At 41.3% G+C, this 26,872-nt stretch overlaps 1 protein-coding gene across 1 annotated transcript in view; it reads right to left on the reverse strand.

Annotated features, from left to right (window-relative positions):
- Positions 1-26,872, reverse strand: part of AGBL4 (ATP/GTP binding protein-like 4) — a gene marked incomplete at its 3' end in the record, with an annotated part of 877,516 nt that overhangs the window by 140,212 nt on the left and 710,432 nt on the right. Inside the window, exon 6 of the mRNA XM_009318724.1 lies at positions 491-580. Within this exon, the coding sequence (XP_009316999.1) occupies positions 491-580 (90 nt within the window). The remainder of the gene's footprint in view (positions 1-490; positions 581-26,872) is intronic.

Raw genomic sequence — 26,872 nt, forward strand, 5'->3', positions numbered from 1 at the left:
CTGCCAGCCACTGGGAGCTGTGCTCCTCAGAGCAGCAGCTTCAGACAAATAGAGGCCTCTTAGAATTAAACTGGAGAACTGGGGTCATTGCTTTGTGGTGGAAAAGAAGCTGAGAATAGTAGACAGCAAGAAAACATAAGCACTTAACAGAGAACCACTCCCAGAGCTTTTCCAGCCTATTTTCCTAAGAAAAGGAGCCTTGCATGATCACATTGCATGTGTATGAGCGTGACTGTCAATTCTTCCTGAATAGCTTCACTGTCCAATTCTGACCGAGTTCAGCAAACATTCACAAGACTCGCAGGTACTACTGCCTCCAAGAAGACAGGCAGCTGGGTAGAGGTGAGAGATTCTGCTAATACCCTCACTGTGGAAAAAAACTGTTGTGTGAACTCAGCCTTCTATCAGACCCAAAGCTACGCAAACCCAATACCCGCATCGATAGGAAATCAGATCTCATCAGATCTGCCATCTTCATGCAGACACTCACCTTGGCACACAAAGGAGGATGGTGTTTCCCCAGGGTGGACTCGTGCAGTGATGAACACCACTTTCTGTTCGGCTCCGGGATGCAGGTTCGCTGCAGTAGAAGGGGGTGGCAGGGGACAGAGGAAAAAAGAGAGATGAAGATCCTTAAACTGGGTCCCATATGTAGGACACAAAGGACCATTAATATTAAAGCATATCTTTTTATTAAAATTGGTCATACATTATAAATAAGTACAATCTATAATTAAAGGAGGCAGCGTCACTGGGTCCCCATACTAGGCCATATAGCAGACTGCACAAGGGCTGCAAAACTAATGACATGCAGCCAAACCTGTAACAACAAAGTTAGCTCTTTTTTTAAAAACCAAGGTTTACTACAGTGAGTTTAACTGCACTGTAATTGCTCTCTCACTTGTGATAAATGTCCCCCCGGGGCGACAAGAAGAACAGTGGGGGTCCATTCACAACATAAAGCCAATTGCACCCTGCATTACACTTGATACAAGCCTTAACAGTGCCAAACAACTGTAAAGTGCTAACAAATGACATTTATTAGGCTTTACTCTGGGGGATTTTGGGCATTGGGTTTTTTTAATCTCTTCTCTATTTGGGACTGTATCTGCCCTGACTGAAAGAGATGTTCAAAAACAACGAAGTATGGAAAAGAGACCAGGATTAAATCCAGCAACCTTCTCCAGTGAGGGTGTGAAAATGTGCCGGGTCCCCTTCAAATTACAGATAGGTGGAAGGGAGACTTAGATCCCAGCTACACTGAACTTAACGTGGGTTAATCCCCAGTATTGAAATCACACTACTTGGGCCACTTGCTTCAGCTGTCAGCTGCATGGGTCAAGCAGGATGTTTTCTCTGTTTGTGCAGTGACTGCATTTAATAAACAGGAAATAAAAATTACGCTTTCAAAATGGGTTCTGGGAATTTTAAAGACCGTAAGAGGTCAGGACCTCCGTTAGATGTCTTATCTAGATCTGAACACACACAGCAGGGGTAATACTAAACACAGCAGGATCCAACTGCTAGAGACAGTTTAAATCTTTGTTTTGAAATAAAAAGTTTACATGCTGAAAGGAGACTGGAAACTAAATCCAAGTTTTTTGTTTGTTTGTTTGTTTTTTAATTAGGTAGATACATTACATATATAACCAAACATAGACTTGTAATTTCAAAGGTGTTTGGGAGTCCTCGGGACCATACCCGAGTTATTTTTTTTAATTTCCTGAATTCCGAGGAATGCTCAGTTTCCCCAGTGGTAAATCACACCTAACAGCACCATAGGAATAATAGATATATTTTTGGTTGTCTTAGGAGACAGTCTCAGCAGGTTTCTTTTTTATTTCCTTAGCCTCTCTAAATGTCCTACAGCTGCTCACCCTGTAACTCAGCCATTCATTTGTTCTTTCATACTCCAGCTTCACCACTCTGGTGTTTTTGAGCCCCAGAGGCAAAGAAATATAAGAAAGAATGTCTCTGACAAACGTAGCAGCTGGTGGGGTCAATTCTGTCTGCAGAAGAAAAGTGGGAGGCAGCAAAAAGGAACACAACACCATCAGCTAGAAGTTGATGACCACCCCACATCTTTTGCATTAACATTAAGTAGTGTGGGAGGAAGGAGATAAATCAGCAAACCAACTTTAATGAGCAAAAGGAGAAGGCTGGGATCACTTTTGCAAGAGGAGAGGAGTTTTCCTCCTCTCTTGGAAAAACAGCATTACACTTTAAAGGGACAGTGGCTCAGCACATAAGTGATGCTCAGCAACATGGCTGCCCCTGTTTGGAACTGGAACAGCTCCTTGATTAGGAAATCTTTTGGACAGAGGATTAGTTTGAGGTTTTTTGTGGGTTTGGTTTTGTTTGGTTTTAATTACAACATTTTTGTTATTTATGTTTTAACCTTCATAAGTTATTAAAAACATTAGTCAGTTCATTCTCCTCTGGAACTGAAGAGATCTTTCCCAGTTTAGGGCTCAGTGCAAAGCTGCTTGGAGTCAATGGGAGATGTGGCACGGGGTGCAAACCAGGACTTCCCTTGCCTGCTTCCTTGGGGGATGGAAAAGCACCAAATTACCACCCTGCACTCAGTGCTAAGCAACTTCACTCTGCCTTGGCTTACAATCCCCAATGCATCACTCACTTTCCAGCCCAGTACATTTGCTGCAGAGTGTAAGTGCGCAACGTTGCAATGTGCAGACCCTTCCACAGTACCCAGCCTCCTAGACATGCAGTGGTCAAAATGAACACAGGCACAGCTGGCTGTCCATCTTCATGTAGCAGACATTTTCTCCAAGTTTGTCAAGCCCAACAATGCCTTTATAAATATTTTTCTTTAAGCAATATCCTGCATTATTCATACAGAAACAATAAAACACACAGCATGTGTGACTATTCACATGTGCATTTCTTTCTGATATTTGGGCTGGATGCGATAATGTGACCTGTTAACATTTTTAAGAGTAATTTTCATTTTCAGTGTTTGGATTTCAGAATGTGTGCATCTGCATGAGCAAACAAACATTTCTTAAATGTTTCTGTTAACATTTTGGAAAAGCATGTATCTATTAAAGATAATGCAGCTTAGAAAGCCTAATTTTCTAATTCAGTAGTGTCTTCTAAATGTGGGTGAATCTGGTAAGAGTTTGTTGTGGTTTAACCCCAGTTGGCAACTAAGCACCACACAGCCACTCGCTCATCCTCCCCCCCCCCAGTGGGATGGGGGAGAGAATCGGAAGGGTAAAAGTGAGAAAACTCGTGGGTTGAGATAAAGACAGTTTAATAGGTAAAGCAAAAGCCATATTTGCCGGAAGGGCAACACAATACAGCAGGGCACCAGCAAGCCAGGAGGTCTTTGGAGTGCATCAATGATAACTTCCCAAAATAGGTGACTGAGTGTATTGGTTTAACCCCAGTCGGCAACTAAGCACCACACAGCGGCTTGCTCGCCCTCCCCTCGCCTCCCTCCAGTGGGATGAGGGAATCAGAAGAGCAAAAGCAAGAAAACTCATGGGTTGAGATAAGAACAGTTTAATTCTTGAAATAATAGAATAATAATAAGTTGTAATGGAAAGTAAAACAACAAGAGAGAGAAAAACAAAAAAAGAAGCAGGGAAAGGAAAAAAAATTGATGCAACCACTCACCAGCCGCTGACCGACTCCCAGTCAGTCCCCTAGCAGTGATCGCTCCCCCCTGTCCAACTCCCCCCAGCTTATATGCCGAGCATGACATCGTATGGTATGGAATATTCCTTTGGCCAGTTTGGGTCAGCTGTCCTGGCTATACTCCCTCCCAGCTTCTTGTGCATCTCCTCGCTAGCAGAGTATGGGAAGCTGAAAAGTCCTTGACTTAGTATAAACACTGCTTAGCAACAACTAAAACATTGGTGTGTTATCACATTATTCTCATGCTAAATCCAAAACACAGCACTATACCAGCTACTAGGCAGAAAATTAACTCTATCCCAGCCAAAACCAGGACAAAGTTGCTATGGCAAGTAGAGTCCCTGCCTAAGTACAAGGCCCTGTGAACATACGGGAAGAAACTAAACTGGCAGACAAGCTTTCAGTTCTGCAGGTCCTCTTCAATCACAGTTCAGCTACTCTGAAAACACTGGTGAAAGGGGGACAGGCAATATGGGTACTCATTAGCCAGCCTGTGGGACAAGGTGCACCAAGGGCTTCCAATATGAACCAAAGACTTAATACCGTAACACCAAACAGTTTGAGATGGGGACTTTGAACCCAGCTGATGCAGGGCATGCATTATTTACAGGCTGTGCTCCCAGCCTGAACCCTAACCCAGCACCAGCGCATTATAACCCATCCATCCAGACATCCCATGGGTGGTCTTGGAGATCGCATATTCAGCCTCGCACTCTTGTCTTGGTCTCCTTAACATCCTGTGATAAAAGGAATGGCGAGTATGTATGTACACGCACACACCTCCAAACACTCCCCTAAGTCCAAACAACGGTTTTATATATAGCCAGAAATGAAAGAGTGAAAGAAAAAAGAAAGAAAGGATAACTATGATCAGGCTACAGTAGCCAGGATTTAAAACAAAAAAAGTGCTTTGTGTTCTTTTTGCTTTACCAATTGTACTGGGTGTCCGTGTCCAGGTGCTGGCAGCGGGGGCTGGAGGGCTGAGCTCTCTGAGGAGAGGCTGGGCTGCCCCGTGCCCGCCACAGCCGGTTCCAGCCGGCTCCGCAATGGCCCCACCGCAGGGCACAGCTGAGCCCCTCAGCGAAGGTGGTGGCGCCTCCTTGAAAGCGCACATAAGGAAGGGCAAAAACACCACACAGGCAGTGAGGAGTGAGAGGAAAAAAGTGAGAGACAGCCTTGTGAGCACCAGGGTCAGAGGAGGAGGGGAGAGAGTGCTCCAACTGCTGGGGCAGACTCTCCCCTGTGGGCCCATGGAGAGACCAGGCTGGAGCAAATATCCACACTGCAGCCTATGGAGAACCCCATGCTGGACCAGATTCTCCTGAAGGACCACAGAAAGGGCCCAGGTTGGAGCAGGGGAAAGTGTGAGGAAGAAGGAGCAGCAGAGAGGAACTGTTTCAGAGTGACCACAACCCTGTTACCCATCCCCAGCACTGTTGGGGGGGGGAGGGGGGCAGCTGGCCAAGGTTAACCCACCAAACCAAATAATGGATACAACAACTACAAAACACCATTTCATATTTTAATTTAAATGTTACATTGAAAATGCATCCTGTTTTCTACTTCAGGATTGAAAAGATCAATCAAAATTAAAAAGATTAGAAGTGTATAGCTTTGCTCAGTAGATGCCAAAAGCATTAAGCAAAATGACAGAAAGGCACGCTCCATTTAGCCACAACTTTACCAATTGTGGAAATGCAGAGAAACAGTCTGTTGTGGTACCCCTTCTACTCTTCGAACTGCCATAGCAGTGAATCTTAGAAACAAAACTATTTCATGAAAATGTTTTCCAAGGGAAGAAATTTATAGATTTCTGGAATTATTTCTTTTTCATTTTTTCTTCCAGAAAGTATCTTGAAGATTGAACTAAATATTTTCTTTTCCCTCTGAAGGCTACCACTACCATCATCATTGATAATATTTGCCTTAAGAATCTGACTGGGACCGAAACAATCTGCTACTTCATGTTACACCCCCATAGCCTGCTACTCGCCCATCACCATCCTGTTGCTCTGCTGCAGAGGAGAATTCCCTTGGGCAAAGCTGTGAAGATCTAAGGTGCTAGTCAGAATAAACAACATTAACCTCAAAATCTATTCTGGCTCTAAAGCTACCACAATGGTGATAAACACCAAGCAAATGTCATACTGAAAAGAAACACAGTTAGCTGCAAGCAAGCAACTCAGATCTCTCACTCTGAATATTACTCGCATTGTTTGGCCCTCAACTCATGTTCCTTCTCTAATGCTATAGCACGTACAAGCCAATGACTATAAAGCAATCCCACTGGCAACACTCCCCCAGCTCTCACCCGGGAAACAGCAATTTCTACTCGTGGTTACATATTACACTAGTGCAACTAAAACAAAGTCCCAGAGAAAACATTTTCTACTAAAAAAAGACAGCCTGATCAAAATCTAAACCTTCATGGGAAGGCAGCAAATTCACTTAGCCATCTTCATTCAATTTTCATTTTTATGCTACTATAAAAACATGAAAGTGACAGTATTTGTATGTAGTAGCTTAATAATAAGTATCTGGGAATTTCATGCAGAAATATTAAATTCATGGAATCCCATTTGCACTACCAAAATGAAGTGCTGTAACAGACTGAGGTAGAACTTTGCTCAACATCCAGGATCTTTCCTGCTGCCACGTCAGACCAGAAAGACTGCAGAGAGATTGCAGATTTGTGGTTTCTTTAAATCTTGTAGCCATGGTATGGTAATGATGCAAGTTCACAAATTAGTACTAAGGCTGATGGAGTACAAAGGAAGAGCAAGTCTGACCCTAGAAGTCTGTTTCAGAAAGCCTTTAACTGGTGCCCATCACGAGAACTTGGAAGTGAATTCCAGTCCTTTGCAGAGGACTTCAGAGTTGGGGCAAGGTACTAGGAAAAGCTTGCCTTTGTCCCCTCCCACATTTCACCCCAACTGTAGAAGACCAGAAGGCTCTAATCAGAAGAAATGGAAATCCATCACCCTAAAAACATATGCCCAAAAAATCATTTGATTTAAATACCCACATATGTTTTCATGAAATATGTGTATCCATTACAAATACATTCCACATCGTCTTCCTTTCTCAGGTACTTTGCAGTATGAGGTGGGCGGTTGCCAGCATTTTATATTCAAAACCCTGTGAGTTAAAGACTCCACAGAGGAAATCAAAAGAACTCTATTGCATTACACTTCACTGTGCTGTCTCAGCTTGTCTGTGTCCAACAGAACTGTAACATCTGCGTCGAAAGCAAACGCTGATGTCATTGCTGTCCTGACTGCCTAGTCTCTACCACATTAACCTGCTTTAACAAATCAAATCCAAGCATCATTTACTGTACTCTGGCTTTTCCTAAGAGACCAGATTAGCACCTAATTCCATTTATTTTTGTTACTTCTGGTCAAAAATGTCCTTTCAGGTAAGACTGCACATCTCAGCAACACAGAGTGCAAAAGAACACCATTTTTGGTCACTACCAAATTCCACTGGACTTGGTGAGGTCAAATAAACACAAGCTTTTCTTTCTTGCCTTCTTATAGTTGGCTTGAGCAGTACAAAGAAACTAAGTGGCACAGAAGGTAAAAATGATGCCATTTGTACCACAGAGAGACGAGCAAAGACCTGACTACAGTTTTTGAAAGTCAGACACCTATTCCTATGTACTTTTACCTGGAAAGGGAAGCAGCAGTATCTTGGCTCCCATGCAGAATCCATGGGAGGTCGGGTCTGCGCAGGAGGAGTACTGCTACAAGGTGCCCTCATTGCTCATTGACTCACCTCACCTACCACCATGTTTAGATAGTCCCAGCTGGAGCACAGAGGGGTTTTGTTTAGCAAGGCCTCACTTGTGCATGGACCTTCTACCCAGAAGCGGTCCTGTATGTAATGCTAAAAACTGGATCCAAACCTCTCAAGTTCTGGATTTTCATTCAGGTTCTGGCTCTGACTCTGTCAGGTGTTCAAATATATGATTTGTTTGATGGACTTCTATCGTGTTTAAAAATGTGCTTAAACATAAGTGTTGGCACAAGAGCTTTGCTGAATTGGGGCCGTTTAGCAGGAAGCCTGCCTCTGAGATTGTCACAATGTTTTAAAGTTGGAGATTGTGCAACTATTATCCTTTATTGCCCATTTTATGCCAAAGCCTCTCTTTCTTTTTACATTCCTCTTAAAAGCAAAGCTATTTTGGAGCATTTAATATTATTTAATCTCTTTACTCTGGCAGCATAGAAATTACAGAGACCATTACAATGGTCCTGTGTGTGCGTATGCTTTATTGATGTATATGCTGACCTAATATCAAATTGATTTTGCTCAGCTTTTCTGCTGACCATGGAAAAATGTAAATTGGGTATTATATTTGCACACTAATTTTATTGGGCCCCTGTGTCTTCATAAAAAGATAAAGTTTGGGCTAATAAAAATAAAACATTTCTGGTGCTAATATAGGCAAGTGTTTATGCAGGCAGGTAACAAATTGGTTTGTCATTTAGGGGAACATAAAGAGCACTAAAATCATCTTTAGGCAAAATAGATTGGTAGCTTTTGCTTAGCTTTTAGCTTTCATTTGCAAAATCAATTTAACTAGCACAGTGTCTCAAAGACAGGGTGACACAGGATTAAGACATTCATTGTATTCCCCCTCCATAACTCCCCCTTATTCAGAGGCCCTGGGATTTGAGTTTGCTCTTGTTCAAAACAAATTAAATATATTACAGCAGAAAAGGGAAAAGGAACATTCAGAATTATGCCATATGCAAGCATCTTATAGGGACAAACACAGGGGCAGGATAGGAAAGTGGGACTCAGTGTTCTGAAGGTAGATGCTGAAAGAGTTATCAACACTTGTCAGTGCCACCAGGAATCTGAAAGTGTAATACTTGTATGATCTCCCTGCCTGGCTATTTCTTTGTTCCTCCTTCCTCTTCCCTCTTTAAGCCCTCTGTAACAATGCCTTTCACGTCTCTAACGGCCAACAATCTCTGCTGGAATGCAGCTAAGTGAACTTCGATGACAGTTTAAGTAGATGGGCATATATCAACAGCCTAACTTCTATTTATTGAAATGAGTTGACCTATTTAAATCCCAGAGCAGGCACTATTTCTATCCAGCTCTTGTTTTTCATCCCCTCCTTCCGCTTCCCTCCCTCAATTGCAGGGTATTTCGGAGGGGTTCCATGCAGTGGGAGGTTACATAAACAGTTTCAATGTTAATACTTGACTGCATTTTCAACCTAATAGCCCAGCAAAGGGATCTGACTGTAAAGCAAAAGGCCAAAAATATCTCCTGGTAAAATTATGCTGAAGCATAGATCAAACAACACTGCAGAGCTCTTTGCAAAATCAGAAATGGCAAATGACTATAGAGAAAGTCTATAGTCCCTTACCTCCCAGCCCCACTCGTTTGTTTTTAATCTTCGTTACGTCTTGGAAGCAACCATTTTTCCATTTGGGCTTTCTGATACTGTCAGCTTGCTACACTTCTGAGGCAGGAAAATTAACTGCATGCAAAACCAGTCAAGGTACACTCACATCTTTCCTCCCTCCTCGTTTCCACTAAAAAACCACTCCCAAAAAACCTGAGGTTTTGTTTTTAAATTATACATATGCTTTTGAACATTGGAACATACAGTCCTATGAATAAGAATAGAAATCTGGAATATGAACAGCACATGATCATCCTCAAATGGCCAAGGTGATGACAACTCACAATTAAGGATGCAGACAGTAGCATTTAATGTCACCTACTTGCATCACCATCATATCATAACAGTTTAGCAGGCAGGTCCCCAGCTTGCTTTCTTTTTCCCTCTCCTGCTTTGCTATTTATAAAGTCAGGTTGGAGTGTAGATAAACCCCTTCCCTCCAGAGACCAGAGGCAGGCAGTAAATTATAGGAAGGCTAAGTGGTACATCAAATGTGTCTCCTCAAAGCTATATATCATCTTGTTAAATTTGATGTCTAATCCCAGAACCCCAGAAATCATTCCCAAAATCCCAGAAAATGCATGTGTCCTTCAGACGATATAGAACAAGAAAGTAAAGTTTACCTGCAGGGAAAAGAAAAAAAAAAAAAAAACAGCAAGCCAAAAACATTCTATCCATGATTTGCTAAAAGTCTTCATTTTACTTGAGTGTCTTTCAATGCTATTTCCTTAAATTCCATAGAGTCAGAACTCACCCATCTGTATTTGAATACATGAACTCTGATCTACAGTACTCATCTCTTTTTCTTGCAATGGTCGACATTAAATTACAAACTGAATAAACCATAACACATCCTATTTATCTCTCTGAAAATTTTACACCAGATATAAATGCAGTAGCTTATGTATGTAGCAGCACTTCCCCAGTTACCACCAGTGACGATAATAAAGATCTTCAGCCATTCCACAGGGTTCTCTTAACTGAACTCCACAACCCCACATCAGTGAAGATAAGGTAGAAACACTAAGGAGCTGCCTGCAGCCACAAAGGAAGCGGGCTTCATCTTTAGGGAAGGAATCAATACTAGCTGGTACCTATCTTGCTCTCTCTTTTCACAGCTATCATCCCTCTAGAAATGCTCACCATCCCTGTAGCCTTCACTTTATACAAAGGGATAGAAGTAAAATATTCAGATGCAAGACATTTCTACCTGCAATACTACAGTTACATGGATATCTTTTCAGTGTGTCTTTAAAATCCAGGGATTCAAAAGAGATTGCTAAGGCCTGTTATAAAGCAACTCTCTATCAGCTCTCTCCAGTGGAGAGGGCTAAGGCTATGTTTGTTTGCTACAAGTATGCATGGGCTGAAAGATAAGAGAATAATTTATGTCAGAATTTCAGCCAAGATAGCAAAGAGGGAATTACCAACCACTCACAGAGTAGTCCAGCAGCTGCAGAAGCAGCCAGGACACATTTGTTCTGTTCTTTCCAGTTTTGCTGTGGATTTGCTGTGATTAACTTCAGTGGTTAGATTTTCCCATATAAAAATTGAGCAAAACCATGCGCACTTCAGAACAGAACTGAGAGTCCCAGTACAGCTATACTCGAAACTCTTCCAGTTTCTCTGAGATGCAGAGCCATATTCTTGCACTCATCATGGATCCTTCCAAGGAAGGCAGGGCTAAAAAGGACATCTATACTTGCCATGAGATGCAAATCCAGAATCCTCTAGTCCAGCATCTCTAACCTCTCAAGGCCAATGGATAAAATAACAGGGAAGGAACGAGTTGCAAGACGACATGCAGAAATCAGGAAAGATGTTTCTGGGAAGCTGTAACTGGAAAACCTCTACTCACTAGGGCTATGCCTCATATTCTTCACTTCAGAAACAGGCAGAAAGCACAACAGGAGCAGAAGTGAAAGAAAGGTGGAGAGGCATGAAATGGCGGACAAAGCTGGAAAGACTCCTACTCAGCTATCTCGTTTTAAGTAGAGCCAGGTCTCATTCTGAGAGGGGAAAAAAGTGAAAAGCAACCAAGGTTTCAGCCAGCTGAAACCAAGGCTCAAACCTAGGGAGACCAGTGAAGCAACACAACCAACACTGTCACTGGATTCACCTCCTGTATTCCACCTTTTAGATACTGACTTGAACAACATGAACCCTTCTCTCTTTTATTCTTCTCAAAACACTAATCATAAAGCAGTGGGGACACCCCATGCTGAATTACAGGACACAGGAGATGATTATTTTTTCTTATTTTTTTGCTGCGATTGGACCCTCCCTGGGAGGAAGGAGAGGGACTGACAGGGTTAAGCAGAATAAAGCCTTCAGTGTACAAGACCTGGCTTGAAAGCAGTGATCCCAGGCAGGACATGCAAGGTGTTCTGCAAGAGGTTTTGGCCTTTACTGAACTGTGACAGCGTGTCCTTCGGTAGCTGAGCTAGCGGTCAATAAAAAGCAACCTGCTGAAATGAGATTCATGAAAAGCAGTGCTCCTCAGAACGTGACACTGACCTCTCCAGGAAGCGCCAACATTCTCTTTGGAGAGAGGCTTGTGCCCACAAGACAAGAAAAAGACACCAGTGAATAGTCTCTCTTCACATTCACAGCTTGCCCGAAATCAGAATTCAGACCTGAACATGCAGCAGCAAGAATTAGGATGTTCAGTAGAAGTTCTTACACACCAAATTCAAGCTTCGATATACCGCAGCAAGATAGGGGATGCAGACTACCCTCAGGGCTGAAACACTCACACATGCCCCTAAACCAGCCAGAAGCAAATCCTTCTTTACTGTAATGTTAGACATTGGTTTCTAATCAGGATGAGAAACAGGTTCTTTTTATTGTAAGGGCGATGGCAAAGATAGGGTGGAAAGCTTCCCCTTTTCAAAAAGAAGTGGGCTGACCTCTCCTGGACACGCTGCCAGGCCCCTGTTTTTGTTCATTGATTATTCACAGTTTTTCATCACAGGGATGTGATGTCAGGGAGTCTGTGGCTTGGGAGGAGTCTCAACAGTCCTAAATCAGCTTTGCTTAGGTGTGTGTATTCCATTCACTTCTGACTATGACTCCAGCATCAGCAAGTATCACAGACATGACCTCAGACGGAAGCGTACTAAGAATATTTGACCTATACCACATATCCTGCAGTCTGGCAGGAGATAATCCTGTCACACCCTTGTCCTTTCCTTCAAAACAAAATGGCGAGATGCATGCCCAGAGGTAGAGCACTTTCCGTCCTCACTAAGGGCCAAGAATTAAGCTGCTGTTCTTATTCAGATGCTGCTTATGACATTTTCCCCTCTGTTGCAAAAACAATTATTGCAGAGATGTTTAAATTCCACCTGGACACAGAAAACCTTCTTCCACTTTAACCAACCTGCTGCATCTGTCCCCTACCTTACATCAAACCAGGAACAACAACTCTCACGGATGTGATTCTTCTTTAAGATCTCTGTAAGCACCACATTAACTTCACGTGCACACAAGTGTCTACCAATCCTAATTGTCCTTTTTGTTCCATCATTAGTTAGCAATAAATTTCAGAGGCGCAGTCAATCAATATAGCATGGTGCGTATGTGAAAACACATTTTGTTGTCTGCATACACACACACTGGAAGGCTGTGTGAGCTTTGTAAACCGTATCTAGTCAGCAAACTGTTAAAACCAATTTATACGCACACTCACTCTCAAGGCAATAAGCCTATGGAGAATTTTAATTAAAGTCAAAGGAGCCTTTAAAAGTGGAGGGGGAAAAATCTAGCACAGCAAGAAATAAATTAATAAAAATACGCTCCAAGTTGAAGCTCAAGGGGATCACTCTCAGTCATCATTTATTTAAAGGATGGGACATGTCAAAGATAGGAATGTCAAGTGGGAGATGCTGTGAAGCAGCAGAGGAAAGAAAAGGGGCTGACAAACTGGATGCCACAGCTTCTGTAGCAGATCATTTTTTGTCACATAGGTTGTATTTGTGGCTGGCCACCTGCTGCTTGATATTCACTGCCTCTCAAAAGTTAGTCACTAAAGTATCTGTATTCCTTTTCACATTTGTTCTGGCAAGGACCTTTTAGCTCATCTAGACCATCCTCACCTGGCCAGCACCCAATTTCTATGGAAAACTATTCCATTGTCTCACCCTGAGGATATTTTTCTTGGTACTCAGCCAGCAATTTATTTTGCTGAATTTCAATCTATTTCTCACTTGCCTCTTCCCTTGGTGTTCATATTTTTTAAAATGCCTTAATTTTGTATGCATTGTTCTAGCTTTTGCTCAGGCCACAGAATATTCCAGAGGAACTAACTGACCCCTTCAGATGAACCCTTACACGCAGGCACAGCACAGATCTGCTCAATTCTCTTGTCCTTACGATCTTTTTATGGAGAAAGTTTCAATGCTCAGATGAGAGCTGGCATTCTGCTCTTCACCTGTCATTCTTGCAGCCACTGTATCATATTTTCTAGCCTTTTCCATAGCAGGGGGAAGAGATTTCTTCACTGGAGGCCAGTTGCAAACGAGCAGTGCCACATTGCTTAGTTTTAACAACTCCCAGTATCAGCTGCTACAGCAAGCTCCGCCTGTCTGTCTTGTAACAGCTCACTGGGGTGTAAGATGCTTGTGTGTATCAGCGTCCTCAGCAGCCTCCTGGGTCTCCAGCCCTATATTCAAGGGAATATAATGCTTCTAGTTGGTGCTCTGTCACAAGCCTCCCAGCATCAGATGCAAATGAAAGTAATCATCCATAATAAATCATGTGATTATGCTGGAAACCCATGCGTGTCTGATCCTTCAACTACAAGAATTATGGTGATCCAATATTAACTGCATATCTTGACACTCATTATCTCATTTACAGAGTGTTGTGCTGTCTGTTCTTTGCCAGCCAGATCCCTTGGTAGAGACAAAAACTTGATGGATTGATAAGATCCCACACCAATTTCCATGTAAAAACATGGAAGTGTAACTCATTTCCAACATTAAAAAAACCTGAAATTATTTTAAACATTAGTATGTATATTTATTAGTGAATGTAAATTGAATTATGTTTTGCCCTTTCCCATAAAGAAAAAAAAAAACGCCCTCTTCATTGAAAGAGGGTTAGAAAGGTTAAAAAAAAAGAAGAAAGTCAAAGTCATTACATTCCAATCAAACTTGATAAATATGTAAATTACAGGAACTAAACAGTTGGCTTTGACAAATGACTTCCACGTAATGGATTTTTCATAGTAATGAGGCTACAGTGCAATTGTTTTTTTAAAGCCTTACATTTCTCATTAATACAAAGTGTGAGTCAGTGTGCACAATGGGGATATTTAAAAAAAAAAAAAAATAAGAGGAGAAACAGCAGTTGACATCACAGAGGGATGCCACAGCCTGAGATGGTGTCATTGCTTCCATCAGCATTGACACATTGTTGACCGGTCTTTAATTAAGCGGCTTGAACTCAAGGAGCTACTCAATGTCAAAAGAAGCATAAAAACTAGGACTTTGCTACTTGCAATTCATTTGTGATATGTTTATCCATCCAGCACTATCGAAGATACCAGCTGCATATGCTTTGCAGACTCTACAAGACCTACAAAAATAGAAAAAGGTATAAGAAAATCACTCCAGTGACCTTTAAGTAACTTCCCTGCCTGCCTGTATCTTCCTGCCTCATTGAAGTCTTTGACACTTCAGACCATGTCAATCATCATGGCATCTGTGTGCCTCACTATCTTTCTAATGTAGGCTGGACACTAGTCAATAGAAATAAAGATTTGTGCAGGAAGACGACCCTCATTCATAAAGTACTGCTTTCGGTTGTGTTACCATTGTCCTGAGAATAGCCTGCTATTCAGTAAAGCATCTCGCAGCTTCTTACAGAAGCAGCTTCACTTTATGCAACCTATTTTGGAACATCCAAAGCACAGCATCAAAGGTGGTTTGAGCCAGCAACAGCTTTTCAAAACAAAGGGGCAATGATTGCAGTGAAAATGTCTCCAGAAACATTGATGTTTCCTTGCCATGTGTTCAGCTTTAGGAGGACCACACCACACAGGGTTGTGGAGGTGTTGTCCCATTTAGTGCAGACTGCTGGCAATCAATCAGCCAATTGCTGGTACCTTTGAGACTGTATTTGGATGACCACATTCAACGGACTACAATTGAAATGGACTTCTCTATTCTTAAACAACAGGGTTTTCTCTGCAGACCTGTCACTACATCTGCAGAAGCATTGCTATTCCCCCATCCCCCCGATTTAGATAGGAAAACACAGATTAATTAAACGGGGGCAGAGAAGATTAGGCCATTTCCCCACGTTTCTCCCCACACAGACATCCTTCACACCATCCCATACAAAGCCAAATTACCTTGGTGCCAACAGGGCTCAGTTTACATATGCTACATAGTCCAGAAGTTCCTGAACAAATATAAGGGAAATTTCAACATGCATGCCTATGTAATTCGATACAATTTCAGCTGCTCAGCCCTTCCTATTTGAAGGAGGACTGTATCCATATCCCCTCAGTATAAAGAATTTTGCCACCTGGCATTTGAACCCCTGAGCTAAGGCTACAGAACTGAGCTTGTATTTACCCCCACATACTCTCAAGTGCACCCAAGGGTCAGCCAATACAGGGTGGCGATAGATCAAAGACTATGCTGATGATTTTAAGTTATTTAAAGTAAAAACAACCCTTCTCACCCCAATCTGTTGAAAGTACATAAGGGTGAGGAAGGGAAAACACAGCCAGGGGGAATGTAAAAAAAACAGGAAACAAGGACAGATGAGGTGGAGGAAAGGACTGTTTATACATTTTCTAATAAGCCTATAAACCTTGGTTATATCTCTGCATGCATGCATTTCTTTTGCTGATATAGGATGCATACTCCATGTAATGCATTCTTGTGAGCCAGGAAAATCTGCATGTAATACAGCAGGAGAATGCTAATGACCTTCAGCCAAGCTGGAATCCAACCCTACTTCCCTTTATCAAAGGTAGACTTCAGAACAAACAGTCAACCTTGGAGTTCCTTGTGGAGCTAAAAAATGGTGAACACAACATGACCACATACATCCCTGTTTGTGCTAAGTGTCCCCCAGTTGCACAGGAGTTGATAATCCTTCCCAAATATCCCTTAGGCTATAGCACAGGTATTTTTCAAGCAGCACTTTGTCAGTAAGAGAAAAGCAATTTCAAGCCCATTCAAGTGATGAATACTTGAAGCAAAAATGGGTTAAACAGCTTACCCAACACAGGCTACTAAATCATTGGCATAACTGCCAGCAAAACATCTGTACTCCATCTCCCACACCTCCCTGGTCCCCACGAGGCTGTGGGGACAGTCCCTGCTTGATCTAACCCACATCTCTGATGGAAGCTGTGTTACCCAACCATACTGTTCTGCAGTCAAAAACATTTGAGAGATTTGGAGCTATTTCAGATGAAAGAAAAATTAATAGAGATACTCCAGACAAGTAGAAAAACAACAACAGCAACTGATGGACTTAACCCTGCAGGCCTTACCAGTAAATGACACAAAAGCTTGATTTGAATGAAAAGCTAGGTCAGCACTCACAATTAATGTCTTCTCAGTTTATAAACTGATTTAGAAGAAACAGAGAACAGATTACTCCTAATTTGCTTTATCTTTGCATTCCTGATCTATTGATTATAATAATTGTAGAAGCTATCTTCCCATTAGCCACAATTATTACGATACAGACAGCGTGCAAAAGTCAGAGTGGATTTAAGCAGTTTTGTTTCCAGAGTGCTGGTGTAATGCAGTCCTGCACATCTCCAAGGCAGAGAAGGAAAAATAAAGCTTCCATGCCATTAAGTTCAAGCAGATTTTCTCATCATTGCAGAATTTAAACTTTCAAACCAGACACGTCCACACTGATGACATTTAGAACTGAACCCTGGAGAGATTCTTCAGAAGTTGTCAGGGCTGAGCCCAGACCACTGTCCTAATTTTGAGAAAGCTTCTAAAATGATGGAAAACTTTTTGAAGGTCATTGTCCTCTATCAAACACATGATGTAGCATTGTCTGAATATAAGGATAGAAGTAAAAAATCCTGTGTTCTTTTTGTTGCTCTTCCACCGAACTGATGAGTAACCTTTCAAAAGACACTCAAGAATAAATCCACAAACAGATTTAGCAACTAAAGTAGCCTAAATCCCATTTAAATCCATAGTTTATATCTTCAAAAACTGCATTCAGCTGTCACCTAGTTCAGGAGACATCAGTATCCATAGGCAACTAGATTTCTCCCTTTGGCCAAGTCCCCTAGAAATCCATATACCTCTGCCTCTCCCACTAGTTTTAGCAGGCATTTCCAAATTGTACCTAATGGAAGAGCACCAGAAAAACACAGTGGTAAAAAAGCAGTGGCAAGAATCCCTGATTTGTTCAATACTTACAGATTCAGCAGACTTACCCAGCGTGTGGGAAGTCTCCAGACAAAACCCCTTCTCAGCCTGAAGGCATCTTGAAACTACATTTGCACTTCCAGGAGTACCCTAAACACATCATATTGTAGGATTATTTTTTTTTTAAGTATAAATATGTAGCATTAAATAACACATGAACCATAATCCTGTTTTCCCTCCTTCCACATTGACACCCTGAATACTAGATTACAGGGTCATGATGGCTCTTGCTCAACAGCTAACCCAGTGAATATCGACTTGGATGACAAAGAAAAGTAGCTTCAGCATGAAGAAATAAGAGCCTCTTCCCATCCCCAAAGTCTGAGGATGTGCCCTCTCTGAAGGCTCAAATTTACAACACACAGTTTGGAAAACCTAAAATTACAGGGGTTCTGTCAAAATGTTGTTTCTCTTTCCCAGTCATCCTCAACTTGCCCATCTATTTCCAAGAGAATCCAGAGTGTGAGCACCTTCTCAGTGTTGACAAAACAAGTGAATTTAAGATATGGACAGAATTCAAGGTCTGTTCTTCAGCATGCTCTACTTGGGTGCCTTGAGTTGGCTGTTTTTCTAAATCTTATTCTTTGCTTTTTCTAGGAGCACAAATGACTTCTGAAGGGCTGATGATTCTTGTAAGCAGCAGATCAGATGCCTTCAAAATTGGCACAGGGACTGTACATACCCACGCTACTTTCTGACATATATTTTCACAAGTCTCGATTTATTTTCCTCCATTTTAATAACAGTAGTAATGATTACCTGGTTTTATACATTGCTTTGAGATCCTTGAACGGAAAAAACTTTACATCTGCATGCATTTATTACATAAAAACAACTTACACCTGTTTCTTCTCTTCACTGGGAAATAATTTGGAAAACACTTCCCAAAATCTGCACCTTGATCACTCAGTATTTTATCTACAAAAATGCAGACCTCAAGTTGTTGGGTTTTTTTTGCTTGAATGGATAGAAGATAGAAGAAGAGAGAGGGGGAAAAAAAAAACCAAGCACCACCAAACCTTTCTTGAGAATTCTGTTTTTAATATATTCCTTTTCTACTTCTCTAGTTGTGGGTCACACATGTGTAGTGGCCTTTCATGGCAATGTATGTCCAGATGATACCAATATAAGTCTATAATGGATATATTTTGCTTTTGTTTTTAATATGCCATTTAATCCTTTTTTTGGATAGAAAAAGAGAACCTGAGCTGCATACAAATGGGTCACAGCACCTCATGTTTACTGTTAAACATGAATTAAATCTGAGTAGCTTGGCATATCTCTATAATAAAAAAGGCACCATTAATAAGATTTCATTAAATGGAGAGCTAATGTGTAACAGCCTTATATCAGATATGTGAAAACAGAATTTCATAACAAGGCTGGGAGAAGTATTATCAAGGACCTAAGTAGAAAAATCTGTCTCTCTCGATACTGGAGGAATTTATATTTGAAGAGTGTTCTTTCCTATTGAGATCTTCATTGACTTGTACAAAAATACCGCTTTTAATCTCAAATCCCCACTGGCATTTTCATATAAGCACTGAAAATGCTATTGGGCTTTAGAGATTTAATTTAATGAAGGAAAAGTATTTCTATTAAAGTGTGTAATTTTATTTATTTATTTATTTTTAAACACAACATCTTCTGAGGAACCAGGGAAACGGGATTATTTTAAGCTCTGAAAAACTGACTAACCTGTGCCCTTGTAGAACTCCTGCTTCACAAAGAAAGCTTAACAGCTGTAGCAGAGCCTGTAGGTGCACTTGAAAAGGGATCCTAGTGTCCCAAGTTACATACACACTGAGAATGCCAAGCCTGGAGAAGGTAACAGAAAGAGAGGAAAAGAAATGTCCCCATGCGGTCAGGTTGTTTATGCTAAACTGCTGCATCATTAAGCTCCATTCTGAAATGTCAAAGATGGCAAAAACTCACCAAATAGCTACTAAATCTTCTGCATTAATGGACTGATCCTCTCATCTATTCGTGTCAAAAAGTATTAGGTCTGGCTGGGTAGGTAACAAATTCACTGTTGGGGTAAATGAAAGCCACTCCATCAATTTGGGCAGAATTGCACCCTTTGGCTCCTGTGATGAGATAGACTCTGAATTATGCGATATAGGATACCCTTCATATTAATTCTCACAGTACTGCTTTTGTGAGGATAAAAACCTTTGTTTTATCTGTGGATCACCCATGTCTTTATTGTATGAATATTCATTACAAATATAAATTCCTTTTCATATTGAGAAAGAGAGTGCACTTGACACCAGGAGGCCTCTCAACAGGACACTGCCAGGGTTGACAAGCTCAACAGTAGACATAAGTTACAGCAGTTGCTCTGTTTGTGTGCAGAGCTTACACAAAGTTAAATTTCCTCGGTTTAAAAAAATTAAAAGGCTATTTTTTACTTAGCAACCAAACAATTCTCTGAGTTGTAGCAATGCATACCCTATAAGTTACCTACTACAACAACAGCTGGGCCAAGGAATTATATTAAAATATACTGTGACAGCAGAAGAGGGTAGTCCAGAAATAAATACCGGACTTCTCGTGAGATCCAATACTTATCCCATATTTGGACAGCTAACTCTACAGAGGAGTTGTTTACGTAAGGAGGTGTAGATAACAGGGCACCCAGATGCCATCACAAACAAGGAAAAGGGTCATCTCCTGATTCTGAAGTGAGACAACCTCGACAAAAGGAGAGATAGAGTCCAAAGGACTGTGATGAAAAATTAGTTCCTCATAACTGGCTGATGGAGCTGGTGTAGGTTTCAACAGGCCCTTGGCTCCAGAGCTTCATCACAGCCCAAACGATAGCCTGCTTTGACCTTTCAGTTCCTCTTCCCATGTTTAGCTGCCCATCTTGCCTATTTACATTCTCAGGCCTGTCAGGTAAGTAGTATTTCTCCCTAAGCGTAAAATTGTGGACAAAAAGATAATTCTGCCATTGACTTCAATAGATCCATGATTCCCCTGTGTGCTTACAGACTAGCCAGCACAGCAGAGTATCTCACTACTTGAAGTTTCTGTGACTAACAATAAGGTAAGCCTAAACTGCAATTGGGAATTCCCATAGCTAGCTGCACCCAGTAGATGATCGATGTCAAAAGAAACTGGTAGTTTATTTCAGAAGGTTAAAAAGCTTAGCAAAAATAAGTTAAATATGACAAATCTGGGGAATATGGGCAATCACCTGAAGTATTTGGAAAAGCAAACACTCCGTCTGCGGCTCCTGTGAATAAAAATAATTTTTATTTAAACCTAATTAAAACAGTGATGAAAAGATCATTCTTGAATCTTTTTTATTAAAGTAAACATATTGTTTGGTGGATATTTTGATAGCTACACATCCAAGCTTGACACACAACTATTTTACCCTAACTGCTTCAATTTATTTTTTGTGGTGGGTACAGGCAAGCATGATAAACAATGATCTGATTTCATTTATTGCTCTTGAAATAGTCCCATGCAGGTGGATAGCTCAAGTGCAAAGATAGACATAGTTCTGATGTTTGGATTAACAAGCATCCAGAAGTTCCTATTTTTACTCAACTGTCACCCAAAAGTATGCAAATAGTCACAAGAAAACTTTTTGTTTTTACATGAAAGCAATCAATATTATCAGAGCATTTTTACAGTGGCGGTTCTGGCTCCTCACTAAAGTAGTAAGACATGCACTGGGTTATGCTCTGCATAAAGACACAATCCTTCCTCAAATGCTGCCACAAAACTGGCAGAATATTTCTATTCTTCCACAATCTAAGCATAAACAGGAGAATAAAAATCTGATTTGATGACATATGATCTGGATAAGACAAAGGTCCATCTAGCCCTCCTGTTTGACTCCAGCGATAGTCACTACTGAATACCTATAGAATAAAAAAAAAAAAAACCACACAGTACACAGAAAGAGATCCTTCCCCAGCCATTCTCTCCCAGATTCTGACAACTAGGCTTTTTTAAAATTATTTGTTTGTTTTCAAAATCAATAGATTTTTCTATCAGAAGGCAGACTTACTGTCTACCCAAACCAATTTACCCAACTTTTGACTCAGAACTGTTCTGAAAAACATTGATACCCCAGTCATGAGCAGCCTCAAACTTTGGATACAGGTCAAAACTTTAGAAGCGATTTCTGTCACTACAGAGAACCAAACAAAAATCCCAGTACTGTAGAAAAAAACCAACACTGGGTCAGGTTCAAGCCATGAGGGACCATCCTTCAGCCAGCATAAATTGTTACCGCTCCATTGAAGCCAATGGAACTATGACTACTTGCCTCAGCTAAGGAACTGCCCTGAGTCACTGGCTCATCTCTAATGGCACTGCCAGGGGACAAGGTGGGTGGAAAGGAGAAAACAGGCAGGGAGGAAGGTTGATGTAAAGCAGCAGACAGTATTTTTTTTTTTTTTTTTACAGCAGCTGGCAGTCTTAATAGAAATCCAGTCTCTTCCACTGCATTCTTATGCAAAGCTCAGATCTGAAGGTTACCTGCTTCCCCAGTGACTTGAAATGGAATTTTTTTAAAGTAATCTCTTCAATCTGTCTCTTCCTCTATTTATAGAGCATAAAAGTAACCATAAAATGCCACCATTTTTGAGCAAATCTAATCTGTCCTTCCAGAACCAGGCCACAGGATGATTATCTCATTTTCTCTTTGACAAATGTGGAATTATTGGCTGGTGATTGCCAAAAAAATGCATGTCTCTACATCAGATAAATAACAGTAAAGACAAATAAAAAATATAAAACACTGAGCATAGGCAATAAGAGGCTAATGTCTCTGACCGGTGACCTGTTCTGCAGAGTTAGTGACACGGAGCAGTCTGTAATTTCCTTTACACTGCTTATGGCTCTTCCACTCCTCTTTTCCACTTCAGTTTCAGAAAAGGAAAGAGGGAAAAAAAAAATAGACAAGATGAGAAAAGAAAACTATTTGCTTCTGCATGAAGGGGGGTGGGGTGTAGAAAATCAAGTTCTTAACAAAAGGAAAGCCGTGAAATAGCTTGGTTTTGGACAGCATCGTTCAGGGTAATGCAAGATCTCTTTATAGAGACAAGGTCAAAGGTTTCTAGAGGGGAGGCTTCACTCAGTTATCTGTGAATGGAGAGAGAGAGAGAGTCTAACTGAAGCCCAGCAAATGCAGGATGCAAACAGTAGAGAGGAGAGACAAAATAAGCATCTATTCCAGACTGCTAATTACCAAGGACTGAGAGAGGAAGAACCTGTCCTTGGAAAATCCAAAGCATCACCAAGTCCAGAGAGAAATAACAAGCAGTCAAAACAAAACAGTGACAATCTCAGTAGGGATGCTACTTCTGCAGCAGGTACAAGCTGCAGGAGTGCCAGCACACCGTCCACCAACCTGATGTAACCACTGAAAAGCACAACGCAACTCTCTTCCCTGAAGAAAAGCAAAGTTGCACTGCATGACTGAGCAACCCATAACCATATCTGGGTCAGACACAGTGCCTCAGATCCTAAACTCAAAGGAGAACTATCCTCTCCCATTCAGCTTGACTTTTACACATAGAAACCTTGGATATCTTTAGCGTGCTGACAATGGCGAGGTTTGTACATCAGTCCCAGCAGGCAAACAGCACAGAGCCAAGCTGATGTGAGAGCCGCTTTGCCAGTACTAGCAACAAATGTTACGTGGAAAAAAGGTCACTTGTAGCCTCAGGCAGAGGAATGGAGAGTTCCTCTGGCTCCCTGGAAAAATACAGGAGAGCAAAGTCTGACAAAGGAAGTCCTGAGGCTGCAGGGAAGAGATTAGGCAGGAACAAATCCAAGATGATACTCAAAAAACCTCCGTCCTTTTTGAATCCATGGGATTTAGACGATAAAGGAGTCAGGCACCTAACTGCCTTCTTGTACCTTGGCTTTCAACCAGGATTCATCCCACCTGGCTTTAAGTGATGAGCCAACTACCTCTAGAGGTCAAAGCAGGTCTTGGTGGGACCAGGCACCCTCTGCAGCTTCCGGTCTCCTTGCATTGACTGCAAAGTGAGCCTGGAGTCTCCAACCTGAGCAGCTCAGGTAAATGCTCATATTTAGCTAAAATGAATCTTTAGTTTAGTCTCTCCTCCTTTCTCCCTCTGTGAAATAAAGATCAGCCCTTTCCTATTGCTAGCATAACCATGCTTACCACAAGCAATTCTCAGTGTGAAAGCATCATCCTGGTTCTGCTTTACAGCTGAGGGATCCAAGTAAAACCTCAGATTAATTCACAGATATGGTTCTGTTAGGTGTAACACAGCCTACATTTTATTCCATGACAGCCTAATCCAAGTCAGGCCTTGGGAATACGCTATGGTGGGATAAAAAGTGGCATAAGCCAGGTTTGGGTGGTGTGGAGAGCAAAGAACTGGAGGAAAACTGCAGAAGTCCTGCCTAGGTCCAGCAACTGCATTAAAGAATCCCCATTACAGTCATTACACTCTATTCCTGCACTTTCATTTTCCACTGTCATAAGACACACTCTAAAGGCATATTTGCATTACCAAGGTGCTACCAAAATGAAGTGAAACAGCTTAAAGTTTCTTTTATAGACAATACATCTATTCATGGTAGATAAAGGGATTAAAGATCCTACTAAAATCCATTAGAATCAGGAGTAATACCGCCACATATAGCTGTATTTTGCAGTTTTATTATATCTTTCCTCCCAGGATCTTAGAGCACTTGTCAAATAAGAAATTAGGCTTTGCTACTTTAGCAGCATAAAATAAAAACTCTGCTTTAAGATAGAAAGGACAGCTATAATGACAGCTGAAGGTCACACAGGAATAGAGCCTGGGTACTCTGGCTTGTGGGTGTCTGCTCTAAAGCCCATTTCCTTTTTCAATTAGAGGGATGACAGTGCCACATACACACGGTACTTAGGGTAAACATTTGTCTGAGTTCTTCATCTCCTCCTACCATTATCTGCACCATTTTTATTTGAATGCCTCATTTTTTTTCCAGAGTTTTCTGCAAAATTCAAATGAACCGTGAACAAGAGAATGAGAGGTTTATTGAGCCATAGCAGGCTAACACTACCCATGTTGCTGCATGATTCGAATACTTAAGTGGCCCAGATGCTCTAACATTCAATTAATGAATTCCAGAGATTTGGGAAGGGTGTGGAGGAAGGAAAAAAAAATTACACAAGATGTTGGCTTTGCCATTGCATTATCCTAGGTGTCTCACTCTGATGAAGGTTAATGAGGAGAGTTCAAATGCTAAGACATAATTAAATAGCAATAATTAAAGAAGCTGACACTGCTTGAAGCAGCAAACTGAAATAAAGTAAGATTGTTTCCCTTTAAAAGAAAGTAGGTAGTTATTGTTTAAACACAACCTTAGCAGGTTTGTGAAACGGTTTCCCATATTCCAAAACATGAGGCAAGCACTCATTAATTGGTATCATTACACATTTAATGCTGTTTGCCTTGCCTTCCCTGATCTCATTTGCCTATTTTTGGATGGTAGCCTCAGTACAAATGAAGCCCATTTGGCAAGACTGCACCGTGGTCAGAGACAGACATGTGGTCATCCTGGCAGAACTGAAAGGTGTTCATACACTCCCCAGGTAAGTGCGATATGAAAACTGACAGGGAAAAGAATTGTGAGGCAGGCAACACTGACCCATAATATTCTGGGAGCAGTCAGTGCAGGACATAAAAGCTAAGTCAATGTTTGGAAAATTGAAGTATTCAGATCCAGAATGCTATGGACATTTTGGAGCACTGACCATCCCTGCTGTATGACACAATATGCAGCAGAAAGAAAAAAAAGAAGCAATTTCTACTATATTTTTCTAATTAATTTGCAGCTGCTAGTTAACATGCATCTTTTGTTAATGACATCAAAACTTCCCACTGTTCAGAGAATTTCACTGATTTACTGAACACTTAAGAATCACTCAGCACTGTCAACAGGGCAAGAACTACCATGGTAAACACAAGGTTGCCTGCTGTTGAAATCTAACTCTGCATTAATGCAAATGAGGCAACAGATCCTGGCAAAAGCAATATTCATGTGCACTGGTACCCTAAAAGATGCAACCATCCCATCACTTCTATAGGCCTGTCCCTCACGTGGGTTATCCTGATGGATAATCCCAGATAGATTATTCTAGCTAGCAGAAGGAAGGACAATGAAAGTGCTACATACATTTGTCAGTTAAGTGCTACATACATTTTGTCATATATGAACATGCAAAGTTCTATGTTAGGCTCACACATCTCCTGATGCTGCCCCAAGGATTTGGCGAAGAAAGTCAGGCCAAGAGAAGGTCACTTCAAGCCTGTGGATGTATATTTGGTGGTGAATTATCATGCACAGTACAGTTTCCTCTTAATGTTCTCTGTACATAAAGCTGGATGATTCCTTTTTGTAGCCCCAGTAAGGAATACCTTTCCTTCCTTTCTGAAATACAGTCATGTCTGCAGGACCTGCTGGGTGCCATTTGTTGAGGCACCCAGATTCCCTCTGTCAGAGGAAAGAGTTCTCAGTCCCCAGGCCCAAAAGGACAGGCTCAGATCATCTGAGCTCAAGGAGATCTCTTGGGGCCACTAAACAAAACCAAAACATTGAGCTCAAACTGGATCTGAAACTTGTAAATGAGACCTGTTCCTGAACTGTGAGGTTATTGTCCCACAACAGACATGAATCTGCAAAAGATGGAAAGAAAAGGAACACACCATCTAGATCTTTTAACATTCACCTAGAGTGTCTTTTTCAGACAGTTTTGAGTATTGGTCATCATCTTGAAATAAGAATAGAGGTTTCCATTCTTTGCATACAAGCACAGTTATAAATATGGCCTGAACACTGCAGGTACAAAAAAGGTGCAACATGTTATACTAATGAAAATGCAGTTTGCTTAGATGTCCTTGTCATGCTGTTCTTCACAGGAGTACATCAGTCAATGACTAACATCAATGACTAACATGCACCTAAGAGGAGAGAGCTAGGTGAAATAGGGGACAAGAGGATCACTCCTGCTTAGATGAAAATAAGCTATGTTTAGGTACATTTGGGGAAGGGGAAGGAGAATGTCTTCTTAAAAATTCAGCGTAAGCCAGCCCTCCTCAGAAAGTGGCTTTTTCTAGAACAGATTGACTCTGACATTTCACCTTATTCCTGACCAATGGATCCACAGTACTGATACAGCATCTATCATTGCAAACACCTGAATAGCAGTATGTCTCCCTTTGTAAACCTGCCAGCAGTCAGTCAAGGCAGAACTTGCAGCATTTTTATTGAAGGTGCAAAATCCAGTATAAGAGCAGGCAGGTAGCAAGTTCATATTCATCTGAAAGTCAGACTAGTATTTGAACGTAGGTCTCAATGGGTGAAAATCCAGTGCATC

The sequence above is a fragment of the Pygoscelis adeliae genome, unplaced genomic scaffold (genome assembly GCF_000699105.1).
Source record: "Pygoscelis adeliae isolate BGI_AS28 unplaced genomic scaffold, ASM69910v1 Scaffold82, whole genome shotgun sequence".
NCBI classification, from domain to species: Eukaryota; Metazoa; Chordata; class Aves; order Sphenisciformes; family Spheniscidae; genus Pygoscelis; species Pygoscelis adeliae.